General features: G+C 39.6%; 1 protein-coding gene across 9 annotated transcripts in view; it reads right to left on the bottom strand.

Annotated features, from left to right (window-relative positions):
- The window catches only part of ANO5 (anoctamin 5), a 76,368-nt gene that overhangs the window by 37,427 nt on the left and 18,378 nt on the right, over window positions 1-20,563 (bottom strand). For 3 of the 9 annotated variants that reach the window (XM_081938550.1, XM_081938551.1, XM_081938552.1), the window contains exons 2-5: window positions 14,992-15,062; window positions 10,022-10,069; window positions 6,374-6,418; window positions 2,972-3,085 (exon numbers count right to left, since the gene is read on the bottom strand). In XM_081938550.1, the coding sequence (XP_081794676.1) occupies window positions 2,972-3,085; window positions 6,374-6,418; window positions 10,022-10,069; window positions 14,992-15,062 (278 nt within the window). The remainder of the gene's footprint in view (window positions 1-2,971; window positions 3,086-6,373; window positions 6,419-10,021; window positions 10,070-14,991; window positions 15,063-20,563) is intronic. The other 6 variants (XM_081938553.1, XM_081938554.1, XM_081938556.1 and 3 more) reach the window with 3 other exon arrangements.

The raw sequence follows: 20,563 nt of genomic DNA, 5'->3' as shown, positions 1-20,563 counted from the left end.
CAAGCTGAATAATTTCCTAAAATTAGTGGCCACTTACTGCTGTAGTTATAGGTTGAACCTTAAATACATATGTGGATTCAGAGGTGCTACAAAAATTATACCATTGACCCCATTTAAATACATTGCCAATGGAAAATAGCACTTTATAGCTCTGAAGGGGTTCTATTTGTTGAAAGGTTGCAAAATTTATTTCTAGTGTTCAAAACTAGTTTTTCCATCCCATGTTTTTCTCCCATGGAGAGAAAAATGACTAAGCGTATTAAAATAAAAGGTTCATTCAGCATATTAAAGTAAAAAGGTGCACAATCTAGCAGTTGTTTTGAAATCTGGTCCTTGTTAAGAACGGTCATGTCACATTGCATACACACAGTTTTAAAAAACTTTTTAAAAAGTTTGCACAGAAATCCAAGCAGATACGTAAAAAATGGTCAGCAAGTTCTTAAGATATCAAATTATTAAAGTACATAATCTTGTTCTTAATCCAACAAAGCTCAGAAAAGCTTTTGGGGAAATACCAAAAATTTCCTCAAATTTGGTTACTCGGAGCAAAGCATTTTTCCAGAAACTTTTCAGGAGAATTTAAGTGTTCCATTAGCATAATATGAATGTAAAATAGCAATAGCACTTAGACTTATATACTGCTTCATAGTACTTTTACAGCCCTCTGTAAGCAGCTTATAGAGTCAACATATTGCCCCCAACACTCTGAATCCTTATTTTACCCACCTCAGAAGGATGGAAGGCTGAGTCAATCTTGAGCTGGTGAGATTTGAACTGCTGAACTGCAGCTAGCAGTCTGCTGAAATAGCCTGCAACACTGCACTTTAATGACTGTGCCATCTCCGTTCTTAATAAAGTACATAAACTTCTAAAACAAGCCCCCAGCATAGATTTCCCCAACAATTCGTCTATTGTTAATCAACATAACATTGCCAGTTCCTGTGCTACAGAAATATAGTACAGTACAGAACAAAAATATATTGAAATAGGTTTTATGGAAAAGAAATACACTATATAAATATTTTCTCACTAATTATGTAATTTTTTAGAATAGTCTAAAACTTATGGAACATTCCTTCTCCAGAATCCCAAAACCTCTCTCTTTTGGGATTCTGAAAAGCCCTTAAGATTTTACTATGGTGGAACTGGATAGGTACTTAGATGATTCCACAAATGTGTATCCCCTCGCTCTCAGAATTTGTAATTTTAGCTTTTATGATATTTTAATATTGATTGCATACATTTGTTTTTTTAATTTGATGTCTGCCACCCACACAATCTAACCATAAAATGTAGAAAAACCAGCAATTAAAGAAATAGAGCACTGAAAAGAAACAGCTTTGAGAAACTATGGATATTTGATTTAGGAGAAATTATTTTTAACTTTATTTTTTTTTAAAAAAACAAGTTTCCTCATGAACAATTAAGCCAGCATTTCTCAGTCTTGGGTATTTCTGGGAGTATGGATCTCAACAAACACTCAGAATTCTCATCATTAGTCAAATTGGCTATGGAATTCTGGAAGTTGAAGTCCAGATTCCTAGAAATTCGCAAGTTTGGGAAATCCTGACTAAGTCAAAGACCAAAAATTGTTGTATAAGGAATTTTCTTTGTTTAGTTATATCATCCTATCCTTTATCCTGGTTTGAATAAAGATAAAATATAAATATACACAGGGGGAAAAAAACTTTACATTGGGTATATTTACTCTTTCACATGATTGAATGTGCAAGATGCTTCCATAATGTAGAAGGTTTATAGGATACATCAGTTATGAAACTAAAAAAGATGCTATTTTTCTTAAAACAGCAGCATAAACTATAACAAGAAACTTAATATAATTAAATGTACTACTCTATACTACGTAATATACAAAATGTCACTATCCCCACAGGAAATAAAAGAAAAAGAAAAATTATGGGGGGAGGAGGAATAGTAAGGATTTAAAAAAAAAAACCTTTTCTTAAAATAAAAAAAATAGTCCTGTTAGATCAAACTGAAATCAAATAGATCTGTTTGACTTTCTATATTAGGAGCACACTCAGGTGCCTTTGAGAAGCACTTGGCCAGAAATCTGAAAAGCTTGTGAAAACATTAAGTAATTATGACTTATGTGTTTGGTATTTGAATGATTTTTTTCAATCATACAAATGGTATTCATACACATCCAGGGAATGTTTTTCCCCCTGTATGACTGGTGGTCACTTTTCTTTCCTATCCTGATGTTGCCCAGTGTTCTGGACTTCAATACTCCTTAGCCAGGGAAACTATGGACTTTGAAGGCCAACATATTTGGAGGATACCAAGGAAGAGAAAGCTATCAGAAACTGCAGAAGCTCTTTTAGCCACAGGAAATCTTCAAGGCACCACCATAAATTTGTATATGTCTACAAAAGCATGTTCCAGCCACAGGAAATCTTAAATTGTCACAAAATACAGTACATCAGGATGAAGTATTGTAACACGAAGCACCTTATCTAGATCAGGCCTGTGAAACTGGTGGCTGCGGGCCGGATGCATACAGGCAGGCTACCCACCCACCCCAGCTCAACAAAGGCAAAAAATGTCAAGATACATGATGCAAGCAAATTTGACACCTGTGATCTAGATGAAGGACTTTGCCTTGAATAGATATATAAGAGATTGATCAAGTCTGCAAGCAGTGACACAAACTTTGGCAGGAAAAAAAGAATCTATCTTTTTTTGCATGCAGCACAACTGGCATTATTAAACATAATTTATTTTAACATTACATCAACAATTACTTTAGAAAAAAACTGATTCTGGTTTGTAGAGATGAAAGAGAATGAATTTCATTGTGAAAAGCACCCATTAGAATGGTGTCATGACATGGAAGCAACAGAACTCAATAGCAAAATACAAGCAAAACTGCATAGACTTTATAACCAGGCTGTTGCTATACAAAAAGTAAAATTATGCCTTAAATTCAGAAGTCATAAAAGATGCTTACCACTTTTTTTTCTCCATCCACTTTTGGGTCATCCACGTAAGTAAGTACAAAGTCTACTCTCCGTATACCATCTCTGAAGAAAACAGAATCTTTGCTTTGGTGCCTCTTATCAATCTAGAGAGAACAGAAAGCATCACTATGTCAGCATCCCTTGTACATGTATTAAATGTCCACATGTATTTCAGTTTTTTTTCAAGCATTCAGTTATAGGAAAAGACTAAGGTCAAATAAGATTTAAACAAGATTTATTTTCAGACAGATATTTGCAACACAGTTACGAAATATATTTTTCTTATATTTGCACAGCCAAACATGGACATGACTGACTTTCTTCATAAATAAGCAAGCACAAATGCAGAGACATTTGCCACAATGAAGTTACCCTGTTATAAAAATATTTATTAAACAGTAACATCTGAAGCCTACACTATGATTCACACCTTCGCCATAGAATAAAGAAGCTAGCCAACATACATTTGAGCGAGGACGCAGGGTTTCTACTTTGAAATGCCCTTTTATGTTGCAGAAGTATTTTAGTCCCAGTGCGATTTTGTACGTTTCACTGTATAAAGTGATAACAAATAAAAGCAGAAAGCACAGAAGCAGCTCTGAAAATAAAGAGTAAGTGCTGTAATATTATAATTTAGGAAAACAAGATGTGCAGAAATGAAATCTACTTGACTGCAGATTTTATGGGAATGAAAAGTATTTACAATTGCACAGGTTTTGGGAATATTATTATTTAAATGTTTGTTTTTAAATATCTTACTTTCAAAAGGAGATTAGTAATCATCACTCTGTCATAAATTTTATAATTTATATATAGCATCTACCTAAAAATAAATAAATAAATAAAAATAAAATAAAAAAAGATGGAAACTTTAGGGGGGAAAGTCCAGAACAGTTCCTTGTCAGTCTTTCCTACCAATCTATACTTCAATATTCTCAGATGGCACTTCCTTCAGATACTGTTTCTGGGGATGGTGTTTAGAAAAAGGAAAAGGAGAGGGGAGGGAAAAGGCTTGAGTGTCATCAGGCTTTCTGGGAGCAAGTGCATCACCTACATTGAGGAACCTAGGCAGGTTTCTAAATTTGATTGGAAGAATAAATAGGGAAGAGGAATGATTGGGTCAAGACTTGTTGTTGAGGTTCTATTTAATGTAGTGGTCTCAAGGTACTGGCTAGAAACCAGCAGATTGGGAGTTTTAGTCCTACTTTAGGCATGAAATTAGCTGGGTTAGTCACTCTCTCTCAGTCCAGCGGCGCAATAAAGGTAGCAAACTTTGGAGGCTGCCATTTTGAATTCTTTGAGAATTAAATCTGCAGAATCCAACTGGTCCAGACAGTAATGATCCATTTATTCCAAAGGGTTGAATGTTCTGATGGAATATGCAGTTGGAGGGGACAGCACAGTGGTAGGTTCCGGATCCTGTTCCAACTGGTGCATATTAGCGCCTCCGCAAACCTCCATGACGCTCCAGATGCTCAGGGGAGCGTTACACAGGTGCTGTACATGCCATGCACATGTGCAGAAGTGCTGAAGACTTAAAAGACCGGTAAGGAACCTGGGCGGGTGGATGGGCCTCCGGAGCACCATACCGGAATGGTATCTGCGTACCACCTGCAACCCACCACTGGGACAGCACCATAGTGACACTGCACAGTTTCGCACTGGATGGAGGAGGGGAAAAGAGATGCAGGATACCCTTCCCTAGAATCTCCCAGAACATATCTATTAGGTTTGAAGGTTATATATTTCATCTGAAAAGATTCTATCAGGTGTAAGCAAATAAAAAACTTACTGGGTTATCCTTAGGCTTAGGCCTGACAAATATATTGTACCGTACTTCCCCGAAAATACGGCAGGATCTTATTTTCTTTTTACTTACAAAATATGGCCTTGGGCTTATTATAGGGAAGGGCTTATTGTTTTGGGGTTGCCGGGCGGCTGCTCCCTTGCAAACTGGCCCCCAAAGAGCTGGGCACTCTCTGTCTGGAAGACTCTCTTACAGAGAGTTCCAGCAGTCAGCCCACAGCCATAGAGTGCACTCCTAGGGCGGCCACTGCTGGAAGACTCGGAAGCCAAGTTTTGGAGTTTGGAACCGGAGAAGATGTTATGCTCGGAGTGTGGCGGTGGTGGCTGTTGCAGGGAGAACTGGGCCTGGACATGTTGAGGCTAGGAGGCATGTCCCCTTTCTCCATGCACTGACCTAGGGGGTATCCCTAATGTGCCAAGTCGCAGGAGCTGGGGAACAGGCAGAGCGCCATCTGGCTTGGCACCTTAGGGATACCCCCTAGGTCAGTGAATGGTGCTCTGCCCAGCTGGAGAGGGGGTTTGCCAGGTGGTTGCTCATGACAATGGTCACCTCATGGCTGCTTCACCCCTGAGGCTGTGCCCAGCTTTTTGGGAGCCAGTTTGCATGGGAGCAACCGCCCGGCAACTCCCCCCTCCAGCCAGGCAGAATGCCACTCCCCAACCTAGCGGTATCCTGAAGGCACCAAGCAATGTGAGTGCCTTTCTCTCCCCTGGCTCCTGCAGTTTGGCGCCTTCAGGATACCGCTATGTCGGTGAGCGGTGCTCTGCCTGGCCAGAGGGGGGTGGGTTGTCCAGGTTTTTTGGGGGGGGGTAGGCTTATATTTTTGCCTACACGAAAAATGTGGCAAGGCTTTAGTTTCAGGACAGGTCGTATTTTTGGGGAAACACGGTAATAAAATGCTGCCTCCTTATTTAACGCTGTATGTATTTGTGTGTGATTATGGCTGTGGTATCTCCCCAACTCTATATTACTTCTTTGGATGTTGATAAAAACAGTATGCTGATTTCACACTTAAGGCATCTGTATGGATATCAATGGCATGGTTTATCTAAAACCATCATGTTAGTGCTTTCTCATAGTAGGCTTGAGGTAAGATAAAATAATGTTTAAGTGTCCCTGAAGCCCTTCTATTCTTTGATCATGTTTGAGTAAATATAATACCCTACACATAAGGTAACTACTATGAGGCTGAGTATAGCTATAGATGAATTTTGGGTTTACAACCTCATATTTACTACCTAAATGGTTTATACCTATTTTTAAAATGCTAGACTTTTCAAAATAGCATTTTATGTCAAGAATCATTCTAAAGAATTTTTTTCAATTGTGTCAAAATATATTTAGCAATTAAGGAGTTATAAAATAAGGCCGTTTCATGTCATTCAATAAACCAGACACTATATAGGCAGCTTTAGGATCATATACTTTGTCAGAAATCTTTCAAAATGTGTATGATTTATATTTGTTTGTTTAAGTAAAATTCATTACTTCATCTTGTTCCCTATTAAAGAGAGACATCACATAATGAAGCTTGTTATCACTGCAGCCATCCAGGTGTTAGTGGTACAATTTGTCAATGGTTTACCCTGAGACGTTGTTTCAGGAACAGATTGAATCTCCTTCCAGACTTCTGGAATAACCAACAGGGTGTTAATATATGAGCAAACTCTCTCTAAAAAAAATCCCTAACACTACAACTTTGTATGACCAAGGGATTGAAGTAATTTTTCCAGACTATTGGATAAGTTCACAATTTGAAGGAAACAAATGGACAAGAAGTGCCTGTGTACTGTAGGTCTTCAAGAAAAAACCTTCCACCACCTGCTGTCCTCCAGGTATTTATTTATTTTAGGAAATTTATATTGCCGCCTATTCGCACATGGCGACTCAAGGTGACTGTGCTAGAAATGAAACTGCCAGAATCTGCAGACCTGCTATTTGGAATGCTTCAACACATCTGTAGGAAGCCAGATTGATGAAGGGTGTTGTAATATTCGGAATAGCCGCCCACAGCCTTCTTAGGAGATGTAGAGTCAATGTTTCCAAAACTCCTTCATATTTATTATTCATGGATGAAAGTTACCAGCTTGGATTCAACTGGTGGCATTACAACAAAAATGAGTGGTGTTCTGTCACAAGAATTGACATTGTCTTTTGAGGATCCATATTTGCATTTATAGACTTCCTGAATTATTTATTTTACCTTTATATAAAGTTAAAGGAAGAAGTTACATAAGAAGTTGGATTCTTAACAGATATAAAAGATCCATTTTCTTATCCTATCTGGATTAAATATTTGGTAATTAATCTATATAACAAAACAATATTCATTTAGAACAGGGGTGTCAAACTGGATTTCTTCAAGTGCCGGATCAGCATTATAGTTCTCCACCACAGACCAGGGGAGACACGGAACAAACGGCCTCCTGCAGCACTTTGCCGGCCAAAACAAGGTACAGGGGAATACGTGCGCCCCAGCCCGGCACCCCTTTTTTGGCCTGGACAGCTTCCTGCAGCACTTTGGCCAACGGAGTACTGCAGGTGGTCGTCTATACTGAAAATGGGGCGCAGGGGGCCACACACAGCCTCTCCGAGCCCCATTTTGGCTGCCAGAGGCACTGCTGGTCACTCTTTTGCTATTTCCAGGCCGGCCCTACAGGCCAGATTTAAGCACCCCATGGGTCTCATCTGGCCCGCGGGCCTTGAGTTTGACACCACTGATTTAGAGCTATACAATAATATTCATGTGACCAATATGGAGAACTTATATTCTTCAGAGCCAGTTTCCATGCTTTTAGAGTTATGCTATAATGCATTATTAGTGATGTATCTTGCCCTTTGTCTTGCAGGTTAGGAACAGCTATACTGTAAGTCTTATTTTATTCCTGACCTTAGTTTTCATCAAAATGTGATACTATGAACTTTTTTTTATCTATAAATCCAGAATAAGATGCAACATGTCTCTTGCTACATGTATCAATATTTAGTACAAAGTGGCTTTAGCTTCTGAGGCAGGAGAAAGAATTTTGATTTAGAAGGGGGAATCTGATCTTGGATAAATCTCCATTTATCTCTCAATTAAACTTCCACAGCTGTGGTTTTTTTTTCTCTCCCTAGAATGATGAAACTCTGAAAAATGTGGCTGTCTCAATGTGGAAGTCTGGAGAGACTGAAGAAACCACATGCTGCCAAATCTCTGCTATGAGGAGATATGATTCATTTATTTGTTTTGCAAGGGGGGAAAAGAGCAGGAAAAGAGAGCAAATGCTACTTGTTTCTCCAAGTGCATGTTGCCAATATATTGCTAGAAGGGTGGTAGGTTCATCAGTTTTTTTTTTTCAATTACAGTCTCATATATTATCTAAAAATAAATTCCACTATACTACCAAAAATATATATTCTTAGCAAACATGCACATTATTGCATTAATCCATGTAACAAAATATTGTATACTATGAAATTAGTATATAGTTATAATCAGAATTATGAAAATCCAGCATTTGGTACAATTGCAGAAGATGACATGGAGCGTCTTGAAGATTTTAGATTCACTTTTAAGTAAATCATCCTTAAGCAAAATCTGCATGGACAATACTCAATGAAACTGGACTTTTTATATTGTACTGTCCCATAGGAGAAAATGTCATTATATTATTTCTGCAACACAAGAGACTTCCCACTCTCATAACAAAACATGCCTTCCCAGATTAAGATCTTATATTAAAGAAAAGCTGTGAACACACATCACACATTAATATCCTTTTATATTACATATACAAAACAATGGAGCCTTTTTTTATGTTCTCAACGTTTTTCAAGATATTACAGCATAAACCAGAAGAATATGAATGTTCCCATTATTCTTTTTTAACTGCATAGTTTATTTATTTCGTTACATAAAAAGTTATACAAACCTTAATAAAAGTTTTTCACCAGCCTTTCAAATATAGATTCATAAAGAGAACACAAACCTGGAATAAGTTGCTTTCAGAATTGACTTTCATTTTCTTTCAATATTATTATACTTTTCGCCATACAGTATTTAAAGATAGTAATAAGAAAAACTCTGCTCCCACATCAAAACTATGAGTTATATAAATGCCCCAAAAGACCCATGGCAAAAAAAGCATATTAGTAATAGAAAACATATATTAGTAAGATACTACCCAATGTGAGGAGGGAGCTGAAGAGTTACTATGTCAGTATTAATTACATTTAAATTATTTGTACAATAAATGTACATTTTAGGTCTATTTTCAGAATAAATCGAGGTAATGAAGAGTTTTACCCTGATTTTTATTCAATAGAAATTGTTTACTTTATAAGAGTAAGCTACTTGCTTGGACTTCAGCTTTAAAACTATTCCACTCAGAATCCCCCTGCCCCAAAATATAAACTAAATCCTTTACTGCAACTTACAGGGAAGTGATGTACGTAGTTTACTTAGAGCAGGGGTGTCCAAACTTGGGAACTTTAAGACTTGTGGATTCAACTCCCAGAATTCCCCAGCCAGCATGCTGGGGAATTCTGGGAGTTGAAGTCCACAAGTCTTAAAGTTCCCAAGTTTGGACACCCCTGACTTAGAGAATGCATGCAATTTTTTGTTGCTGTAGAAATGAATGTCGTGTTAATAAACAAGCCAAAATTCTGTTAAAAAAGACCCAGACTCTTAATGTAAACTTATTCCAAAGCAAAACCAAACACTAAAAAGAAAAAAAGAGAGAAAAGAAAAAGAAAAATCTTTCCAGTTTTCAGTATTAGGTACACTTTTCAAAGATGTTTATTTTTCTGTATACAAGTATACATTTAGTGATTTTTCCCCCCAAAAAAACCTCTTGCAGTGGGAAATATTAGAGGATTATAGTTTTGGTAAGGCAATCAGTAGCATTTAAGCAATCACACCTGATGAAGGTATTATTTCAGAAATGTAGAAGCCTACAAAACTGGTTTACTTAACCTCTAATCTTTCATCCATGTCTGAACTGTCCCTTCTCATATAACTGGGAATTCTTGTAATTGAAGTTCAAATCTTTTTCAACCACACTGAAGAAATCAGCTATTTACAATCTGCTGGCTTTTGAAACCTAAATTTGGTTCTTTGAAAGATCTTGGGAAAACTGGAAAAATCTTTTTCTCCCTCTGTCTCTCTTTTCTTTTGCTGCATTTTGGCAAACAGTGCAACACAATACCATCCATGCAGGAATATATAACCACTTCCCCTGTAGCTGCTTACCCCTTGAAGGTCAGAGATGAGCAATGTGGTCTCAGTGGTACTTAGGCCCTGCCAGTGGCATCATGGAAAAATATAATGCTGTTAGTGTGGTGCAAAAGCAGCAGGATGCTTAAAAAATGCAGCAATCATAACATTCTGTGGCATTTTTTTTTTTTTTTTTGCTGTTTGCAATACTGGTGAATATCTATAGCTCAGGTATAGGATGAGGGTAAAGGTCTGTTCTTCATGCTTGTGGAATGGTTTCTGAACATTTCATTACCAGGCTAGCTAACATCTTCAGTGGAGTTTGGGGGATTTCAGTGTCAGTGTTCTTCTGTTTAGAAGTGCTTCCGGTTTGGGTGTGTCAAGTGAGGGTCTTGTGGTGGCTCAGGTGTGAGTCATTAGTGAGTCTTGGTGATGAATTTTGTGATAAGGAGGTAGGGTCATTGGGAGGTGAACTGTTGGTGGGGAGAGTTGTGTGGGTTGGTTGAGGATCGGTGCTGGTTGGCTGTGCAGTTAATTTGGATTCTGAGGGGTTCATAGGTTTGTAGGTCAATGTGTCAGTTGATGGAATTGCTTGTGGATGAACCCAGGAGCGTGGGGGTGGGTGGGTGGGGAGTGTGGTTGTTTGTTGGATGCTTTGATGAATGATTCCCAGTTTAATTCTTAAAACAAAAATGGATCACTTAGGCCATTTGTCATCTTTTACTTGTTTAGACAAGTAATTTACTTGTTTAGTCTAGTAATAACTTATGCTTTACATGGATTTTCTCTACTTTGTCAAACATTTAGGATTATAAAGTTTGTTACATAAAAGAATGGCTCAATAATATATTTTGGAATTGATAAAAATTTTTGACAAGGTATTTTTAAGTGCTTTAAATATTCTTACACAAATTTGTTTCACTCTGATATTCAATTTTCAAGCTAGCAGTCTTTGGAATACAATCCATACTACCATACAAAATGGAAACCTAATGAAATCGGTTTTAAGAAGATGTTGAATTCAATACAATAACGTTATTTACATAATTTAATGCCTGTGCTGCTATAGCAGCTAAACATAATGAAGTGAATTACATTGATATGCAATGGTGGCACATTAAAAAAGGGAACAAATGATTGAGGTATTAGTTTTAAATATAAATAGGGGAAATGAAACAATAGCCTAGATATAGTAATGAATATGTATTGGGAAATGTCTAAAATTTTATTAAACATGCATTTTGTTTTAGTGTTCTTTAGTAAAAAATTAAACTAGTCTTAGGTTATTAGTTTGTTATTAGTTTGAAAAACTTAAATAAATGATCATCTTTGTACAAACTTCCTTAAAATAAAAACATACAGAATTTGTTGTAAAAAGCAAAGTGTACATATTTGGTATACATATTTGGTGATCTATCAGAACTAATTTGAGCAACACCATTAAATATTATGAATAAAATGCATTCTTATAATGATATTTCCAGAATATAAATATTTTGTATAAATATACTGTAAGTATAATATATTTATATTATTTTCATAATATACTGTAAATATTTATATAATATAAATATTATATAAATTTATATTTATATAAATGTCATTCTTTTATATTTTGAATTATCTTGTAGGCAATATCTTGTAGGCAATATAGACTGCTGCCCATCAAGTTAAATTAAACTTGATGGGCAGCATCATTAAATTAAAGAGCTAGACATTCTCATCTTTTAACATTATTATAAATGTGTATCCAGACTTTATAGCCAAAAACTATCCAATCTTGCTGTCCAGTTCCCACTGCCTTATCCTGATGCTTAATTTGTCTACCTTAAACTAAAGCCATTCCTTATCTGCTTCCAACACCTCCTCCATTGTCTATTCCAAATTAAAACATTTCGAGCCCACTCCCTACTTTTTGCTATTTTCTCTTACTATCCATCAGCCCAATCTCCACCTAGCACAATCTTCACTGATTTGATTCCTTGCTTTTTTCTGCTTTGATCCTTCCCTTGCCTCCCATCTCTATTTTTCTTTCACTCCTTTTCCCCACATCTTACTATGAGCACTGATTTGCATCCCTTTGCTAACTTCTGTAAATTACCCTGACTGAAACTTCAGGATAAGGTTTTTTTGTGTTGTTTTTGGTATCTAGAATATAATATTTGAAAATTAATTCAAACCTTGCCTGTACTCTTAGGAAATTTCAAGACAGTAGTTTGAAGTCTGGTAAGATATTCTAAAACTCATTAGTTATAAATATTAACAAAAGTATTTATCCTTGATTGTGCAAAACTTTACCAAAACGATCTGTGACTTCTAAGTCTGAAAAATTCTGAATTAAGGAAACAAATTAGATATATAACTAGAATTCATGTTAATTACAAATACATGTAGAATTTGAGTTGTTTAAAGTTTCTCCCCTTCCCTTTTTTATCCACATTATATAAATGTCATTCTTTTACATTTTGTTTTATATTCAATTGTTTTAGAATTATTTAATTTATATTATATATTCTAGTCAATAAACCCTTCTATTCATATCATTTCTCACAGTCCTGAATGAAAAGAGGGTGCATAAGCAAGTGTACAAATCAAAGAAATTTCTATGTGGTTCCAAAATGAAACAGTAAATGTTAATCTCAGGGCATGTTGAGGAGTGTATATCATGGGAAAGGGATTCTCTGGCTAACATAGTGATTAATGTCAGAAAAAGTCGGGCCTCTTCAAAAGTTAACTCCCTTCCATATTTAAATTCTGCATCTACATATGGAATTAAACTTGTAAAAAGAATCAGATCAAGGCACACCACAGAATCATGCTGTTTGCAGAAGACAATATTGGCTAATACTGTTTTTCTCTTTGCCTTCAAGACCAATTCTAGTTTCTTCTCAAAGTGTATCCAAAGCAAGTTAGGAAATGCTTAGTTCCACTTCCATAATTAGAAATTTTAATAGATTTAGGTTGATTTGAAAGCTATCTTATTTTTGAAAGTTGGTGAAAGTTGACATAACCTAGAAGTTGGTTTTTGTTGAGGAAGAAGAATTGAGGCTGTTTCTAATGATATTTGCATGGGTAGAAGGCTGTTGTTGTTGTTGTTGTTGTTGTTGTTGTTGTTGTTATTATTATTATTATTATTATTATTATTATTATTATTATTATTATTATTATACGATTGTATCACAGCGGCCAGTTGATTCGCCGGATTTGGCATTGATTACTAGTCGGGCCCCACCCAGGGGCCTAGGACGTCGTAACGTATTTTCGTAATATACTTGCAGATCCAAGCAGTGCAGCTTTTTGCATTTGACTGATGGTGATTTTGTCAATTTTTAATTGTTTTAAATATTATTATTATTATTATTATTATTATTATTATTATTATTATTATTATTATTATTATTATTATTATTATTATTATTATTATTATTATGTGAACCTTTGGTGAGATTCACAGCCTTTGGGGCTGGTTGGTAGCCTAACAGCTCGAGTCCTAACCAAGGACCTAGGAATTATTATTATTATTATTATTATTATTATTATTATTATTATTATTATTATTATTATTACTACTACTACTACTACTACTACTACTATACTTTATTCATTAAACATGAAACTCAGTCAACTGAACATTTAAATATGCATCACAAATACCACTGACTGGTGTTAATAGTTGATATGGGTTGCTGCCAGCATCCTAGTACCTTCTTAAGATGTACAATATTCTGAATAATGTAGTTTTTTGCAGTTCCGCTGGTGTTATTGCAGGAAGCTGCAAATTCTTGATGTGTTTTATAAAATTATTGGACGTGGTTCCAATAATCCCTGATGACAATGGGTATCACTGTTATATTTTTATTTTTATTATCTTAGTAGCTCTTACAAGTGGAATTGTCTGAAATGGAAGGTTCCATAGACAGGTATGAACAGGAATTGAACACACAAGAACTAGTTTCTCCATTCTCTTAAAAGAGACCCAATCCAGGCTAAGTGGTTCCATTCCAAATCAGCCTGGAGCAGAAAAAAATATTTCCTATTAATGGGACATGAGGTTACCAATCTGTTTTTAATATATATAATGGGGAGAAGTTAAAATGCACCCACTGTCATTTTCTACTCAGGATAGCAAAAGCTGGCATAGCTTTGGTCCAGGTTTCTTAAATTCCCAGGGAACTAATCTAAGGATGGCCTAAAAGTAACAGGAACACATGAGAATTGATGTAACAGTATTATTTTAACTAGTTAAAATGTTGTTTAATGAACACTTATATGAATGACTTAATCTGCAAGGAAAATGTTAACTCAAATTAATGGAAAGAATGGAAAAATTAACATGAGATACACACATTCCCAAACTGAATTTTGTTTCTTAGCAATCAAATGTAGAAAATAAATACAATATTGCAAATGGTTAGCAATGAAAAAGCTGAACGGTGTTACAGGTCCTCTACTCTCATTAATGATTTTTTTAAAAATACAACTTAGTACTTCAGAACTCATTCTGGGATAAAATTTAGATCCTTTATGGACACTTACTGACAATTAACTTGATATTGTTTTCAATCAGTTATGCATGTATGATTTCATTCTGACAAACCATGGAGGTAATAATAATAATAATAAAATATATTTTAAAACAGCTCTGCTCAATAAGGTCTCCTCCAGATGTATTGGCTTGGAATTGAAAGAACTGAAATCTTTTTTGAAAAGCAGAATAGTATGAATGGCTGCTTATCAGTGTGGCTACTGGTAGATTGCAAACTGCTAATTATATTGTGCTGGAAAGTTAACAAACTTCTGCAGGGCTACAACCAACAAGAATGCACAATCTTATAATTATAAATATATGTTCAAATTGTATTTTTAAAATAAATACTAATTTAAAAAACACACAAATATGGTTTGAATGGATAAGGTTTGGCAATGTTTATAGTTATTATCAAGAAACTTCCATCAATATCCAATCTCATTTTATAAAACCATTCATATTCACAATAAAGGCCTACCTCAGAATTGCCAGGAAATTCTGAATCTGTATTTGATGTACTTTCAAACAAAGGTCCATTACTTTCTTCTCCTAAACAATATAGAAAAAAAGTATGTTTACTTATGTTTTCTATTTTAAACATTGTTTTCATTTGCTTATGTAAGATATATAGACACACACAAAACCCCTTTATTTCAAAGGTATTAAAATATCAAGCAAGCAAACATCAAGTTTCACAACATTATTCAAATAATGCAACAGTAAAAGGGATTAAATTTAAACTTTAACCATAATTTTCAAGTGCCTGTGAAAACGTCTATATGCTTGCCATCTTTTACTTATTTTATTATAATTTCTTTATTTGTTGTGAGCTACCCAGATCCCTGGAAGTTGGGCTGCATACAACTTTAATTAATTAAGAATTATTATTAATGTCAAAATGACTGTGACAAAAGTAGTAGGTTAATGTCCCTGGTAAAAGTATTCTATAACTGCAGAGTGCCAATACTGAGAAGCCATTCTTCTAAACAACCAATAACAACTTCACCTTTAGGATTGAAACAGAGATCATTTACACTTGCTCAATTATAAAAAAATATCACTGGAGGAATAACTCTGTTTTTATTTCTGACAATTAGTCCCCAGATTTTAGCAACTATACTGAGTCCTTTGTAATCCAGAAGCAGTAGCATAGAAGTGTCAATATAGAACAAAAGGTAAAATGAAATTCCTCACCTTGTCCATTGTTACATACTAAGGCAGAGTAATATACAAAGTAGTGTTTGCTCAAGAACCACTCATTCAATGACTCAACTCATGATACCATGGAAAGAATGGTACTTATGACTGGTCCACATATCTACATTGGTCTCAATGTAGTCATGTGAATGTGATCTGGGCAGTTGTATGCTGGCTCACAATTATGACATTGCAACATCCCTTAATCGTGGAATCACAATTTGTGACCTTCTTTGCCAGCTTCCTACAAAAAAAGTCAATGGGGAAGGCAGCAGGAGGTCACAAATGGTGACCATGTGATGTTCTCCCTTAACCATGACATGGGATTTGCTTAATGATGATAACCAGAAGTTCTAGAATCTCCATTGCAGAGTGACACAATCATGTGATGTCATGCTTTATAGCTCCAATTACATTGTTAAGTGAGGACTAGCTGTAAATGGTGGATCAGAATGATCAATACAGTTCATTGAGCTCAATATTGCACACATCGATATGTGTATAGTCATGTCAGCAATCCTCAACTTACAACAAAAACTGGGACCAGAATCTCCATGACTAAGGAATATGATCCCTGCAATCCCCATTGCCATTGTTAAAAGTGTATATCCCACAGCTATTAGTTGAGGCAACTTTCTCGCACCTCCCACAAGCAAAGTCAGTGGGAAAGATAGTACAAAGTTGTGAGTCTCAGGCCCATAGGTAGACAAGTGGATGTTGCCAGGTGAGGGAGATAGGGAGGGGATATAAGTGAGAATGCCTGAGAGATGCAGTTGGATCAAGGAGGATGCATAACAGTACAAGGATGGTTGGGGAGAGTGTGGGGTGTATGCAAGAGATGCCACACAAGTTTGGGAGGGTATGATGAGGGTCAGTGCACTGAGGGTCAGTGCAGTTCAGTGCAGTCTGGGAGATATCATTCAGGTTTCCGGCAGCTATGAGCTTCAGACCAGTGGGAAGCCTAGCGAGGGCCGTACGAGGGCCGCGAGAGGGTGGAGCGAGGCCCGAGGTGCCGGAGGCCGAGGGAAGACCAGCAGGAAGATCGTAGGCCGGCCGGAGCGGCACTCAGGACTGGAGCAGCGATCGTGGGTCGCCGAGCAGATGGAGAGCCACTCGTGGCGGAGGTGAGCCATGGGGACGAGACGCTGGAGGTCTGCGCCTGAGGTTTTTTGGCATCTTTACCCTGCCGTTTCACTGTTAATCTGCCTCCTCCGCCCACTCACCTATTCTAACTTTGGGCTTGCTGCCCCTTACCGCCCATTACGAACTGCTTCCCAGCCCCCATCTATAGACCAGCTGATCGGTTTACCATCCTTCCATCTAGGATGTGGATTATCGACATCTGCTTACCCTCCTTCGCATGGAACCCTGGCTTGCTAACCTAACACCTGACAGCACCCACTAACGAGCTTAGCCCTGTTGCAGTCATAAGATCATTACTTATTTGAGGTCAGACCTGCTACTACTGCGAGAGTCCCCTCTCTCGCAGGTATGGCCCTCTGCCCTCTCAAGGGCCCACCTTGATGACAGGTTCATTAACCCAGAGAGGTGGAGGAAGCGGAGAGTTAGGGGTTTTTTAATTAAATGTCTTTTAACTGTTTTAGGGGGTTCCAGGGTGGGGGGGGTCAAACAGGCCAGGAGTGTGATTAGTGCCAGGCGAACAGGTGTGGTCGAGAGGGGAGTGAGCGGAGCGGGAGAGGGGAAGGAGAATGATATTCCAGCAGAGGGCCTCTCTATACCAACGGTCGCGGGGAGGGGTGGGTGCGAGGACAGACGGAAATCTTGTAGTCAGTTGGGGGACCATGGCTGTTGGACACGCCCGGTCACTTGTACCAACCCCCGCATTCTAGGTGGTCAGGATCTACAGAGCCAGGGCCTGAGGCTGATGTTATGCAATGCGAGGTCCGTTGTCAATAAGGCCTCCCTCATTAATGATCTGATTTTGGAGGGGGAGCCGGACCTCGCAAGGATAACGGAAACCTGGTTGGGCCACGAGGGGGTTTTACCCCTCGTGGAAATGTGCCCACCGGGCTACCGAGCATTCCATCAGCTGCGGGCCCAGGGTAGGGGTGGTGGGGTAGCGGGAATTATTCGGGAGGGTCTGGAACCGAGAGAGTTCACTGTGCCACAGATATCCGGGTGCGAGTCTCTTGGTGTGAGATGGGGCTCAGGGAGACAGTTGGGCCTGCTGATTGTATACTTGGCTCCTCACTATGCATCAGCGGCCCTGCCTGAACTCCTCGAGCTGATCGCAGAGATAGCGGTTGAGACCCCCAAACTTTTGGTCATGGGGGATTTCAACCTGCCGTCGATGGGTGAAGCATCCGAGGTAGCTCGGGAGTTCATGGCTTCCATGACAGCCATGGACCTGACTCAAATAATTCAGGGCCCCACACACGAGGGAGGTCGCACGCTGGACCTTGTTTTCGTCTCTGGCCAGTGGACGAGTGATCTGGGAATAAGGGACTTAGTTATTACGCCCCTGTCATGGTCAGATCATTCATCTCTCCGGCTTGACTTCCCTGGCACTACCCCCCACCGTGGGGAGGCGGAACCAAAATGTCCTAGATGGTTCAGCCAGAGGCGCCTGATGGAACCAGATGGAGCTTGGGCCACTTCCTGTAGCCTTGACCCGCTCCCGGATGGAGGACCTGGTGGCCGCATGGAATAGTGAACCACCCTGGAGCTAAGGGTGATGAAACGCCACAAGAGACGCCTAGAGAGCAGATGGAGATCCTCACGCTCCGAATTTGACCGAACACAGGTAAGAGCCTATTTGCGGACCTACCTTGTGGCATTAAGAGTGGCCAAGCGTCGACATTGTGCCGCTCTTATTGCGTCCACAGACAACCACCCTGCCGCCCTGTTTCGGGTGTCCCGCTCCCTCTTGTCACAGAGGCCGCGGGAAACCCCCTTACAGGGCAGGGCAGAGGAATTTGGGGAATATCTGCAGGACAAAATCGCTCAAATCCGGAGTGAATGGGTCCCCCTCAGTGGGCTATGGGGGACGTCAGAGGCGAGTCTTGAGGGACCATTCTGGGAGGAGTTTGACTCTGTTGCCGCCGATGATATGGACAGGTTGCGTGGGTGACTGCGAGCCACTACATGTTTATTGGACCCGTGTCTCTCCTGGCTTGTACTGGCATCCTGGGAGGTCACACGAGGCTGGCTCCTGGGGCTAGTGAACGCTTCATTGAGTGAGGGGTCCTTACCGGCTGCATTGAAAGAGGCAGTTGTGAGGCCCTTACTCAAGAAGCCCTCTCTGGACCCAACTGAGCTAGCTAACTACCGTCCCGTCTCCAACCTTCCCTTTTTAGCGAAGGTTGTAGAGAGTGTGGTGGCGCAACAGTTCCCACGTCACCTGGAGGAAATCGATTATCTAGACCCGCGCCAGTCCGGCTTCCGGCCCGGTCACAGCACAGAGACGGCCTTGGTTGCGTTGGTGGATGATCTCTGGAGGGCCAGGGATAGGGATTGTTCCTCTATCCTGGTCCTATTAGACCTCTCAGCGGCTTTTGATACCATCGACCATGGTATCCTATTGCGCCGGCTAGAGGGGCTAGGGGTGAGGGGCACTGTTTTGTGGTGGTTCTGCTCCTATCTCTCCGACCGGACGCAATGCGTGTTGGCAGGGGAGCAGAGGTCGACCCTGAGGCCGCTCACTTGTGGGGTGCCGCAGGGGTCGGTCCTCTCGCCTCTCCTGTTCAACACATATATGAAGCCGCTGGGTGAGATCATTCATGGTTTTGGGGTTGGATACCATCTGTATGCTGACGATACGCAGCTGTACATTTCCACCCCGAACCACCCCAACGAAGCCATCGAAATGATGTCCCGGTGTTTGGAAGCCGTACAGGTCTAGATGGGAGGCAACAGACTCAAGCTCAACCCCTCCAAGACAGAGTGGCTGTGGCTACCAGCGCCCCAGTTCAACCAGTGGACTCCATCGCTGGCCATTGGGGGCGAGCAACTGGCCCCCGTGGAGCGGGCGCGCAATTTGGGCGTCCTCCTAGATGCCCGGCTGTCGATGGATGACCATGTAGCAGCCGTGGCGAGGGGGGCGTTCCACCAGGTTCGCCTGGTGCGCCAATTGCGCCCCCTATTGGACCGGGACGCCCTTCGCACAGTCACTCATGCACTGGTGACGTCCCGTCTGGACTACTGCAATGCTCTCTACATGGGGCTCCCCTTGAGATGCACCCGAAGACTACAGCTGGTCCAGAATGCGGCCGCACGGGCAATTATGGGGAGTACTAGATACTCCCATGTAACACCTCTCCTGCGCGAGCTGCACTGGCTCCCTGTGGTCTACCGGATGTATTTCAAGGTGTTGATTACCATCTTTAAAGCGCTCCATGGCATAGGACCTAGTTACCTGCGGGATCGCATCCTTCCCCATACATCCCTGCAACCAATCCGCTCTCACAGAGAGGGACTCCTCCGGGTGCCGTCCACTAAGCAATGCCAGCGGGCGGCACCCAGGAGTAGGGCCTTCTCTGTGAGGGGCCCAGCCCTCTGGAATGACCTCCCCCCCGATATTAGGACCACCACCGATCTCCGCTCCTTCCGCAAGAAACTCAAGACCCACCTGTTCCAACTAGCCGGCCTGGCCCAATTATAGTTTTATCCTCTAATCCTCCTGGCAGTTATTTTAAATTTTAGGGTAGTTTTTAATGTTACTTTTAATTCCATTATTACTGTGTAGATTTTATGAAATTGGTTTTGTGAGTTTTTTATGCCTCCTCCATGTAACATGTAATATGTCTATGTAAATGTATATGTCCATGACGTTTTGACCTTGATTGTACACCGCCCCGAGTCCCTTTGGGGAGAGGGAGCGGTTTATAAATCTA

The sequence above is a fragment of the Natrix helvetica genome, assembly GCF_964273705.1.
Source record: "Natrix helvetica genome assembly, chromosome: 1".
In the NCBI taxonomy this organism is placed as follows: Eukaryota; Metazoa; Chordata; class Lepidosauria; order Squamata; family Natricidae; genus Natrix; species Natrix helvetica.
Note: the sequence above shows the minus strand (reverse complement) of the source record. Positions and strands in the feature narration are given on the sequence as shown.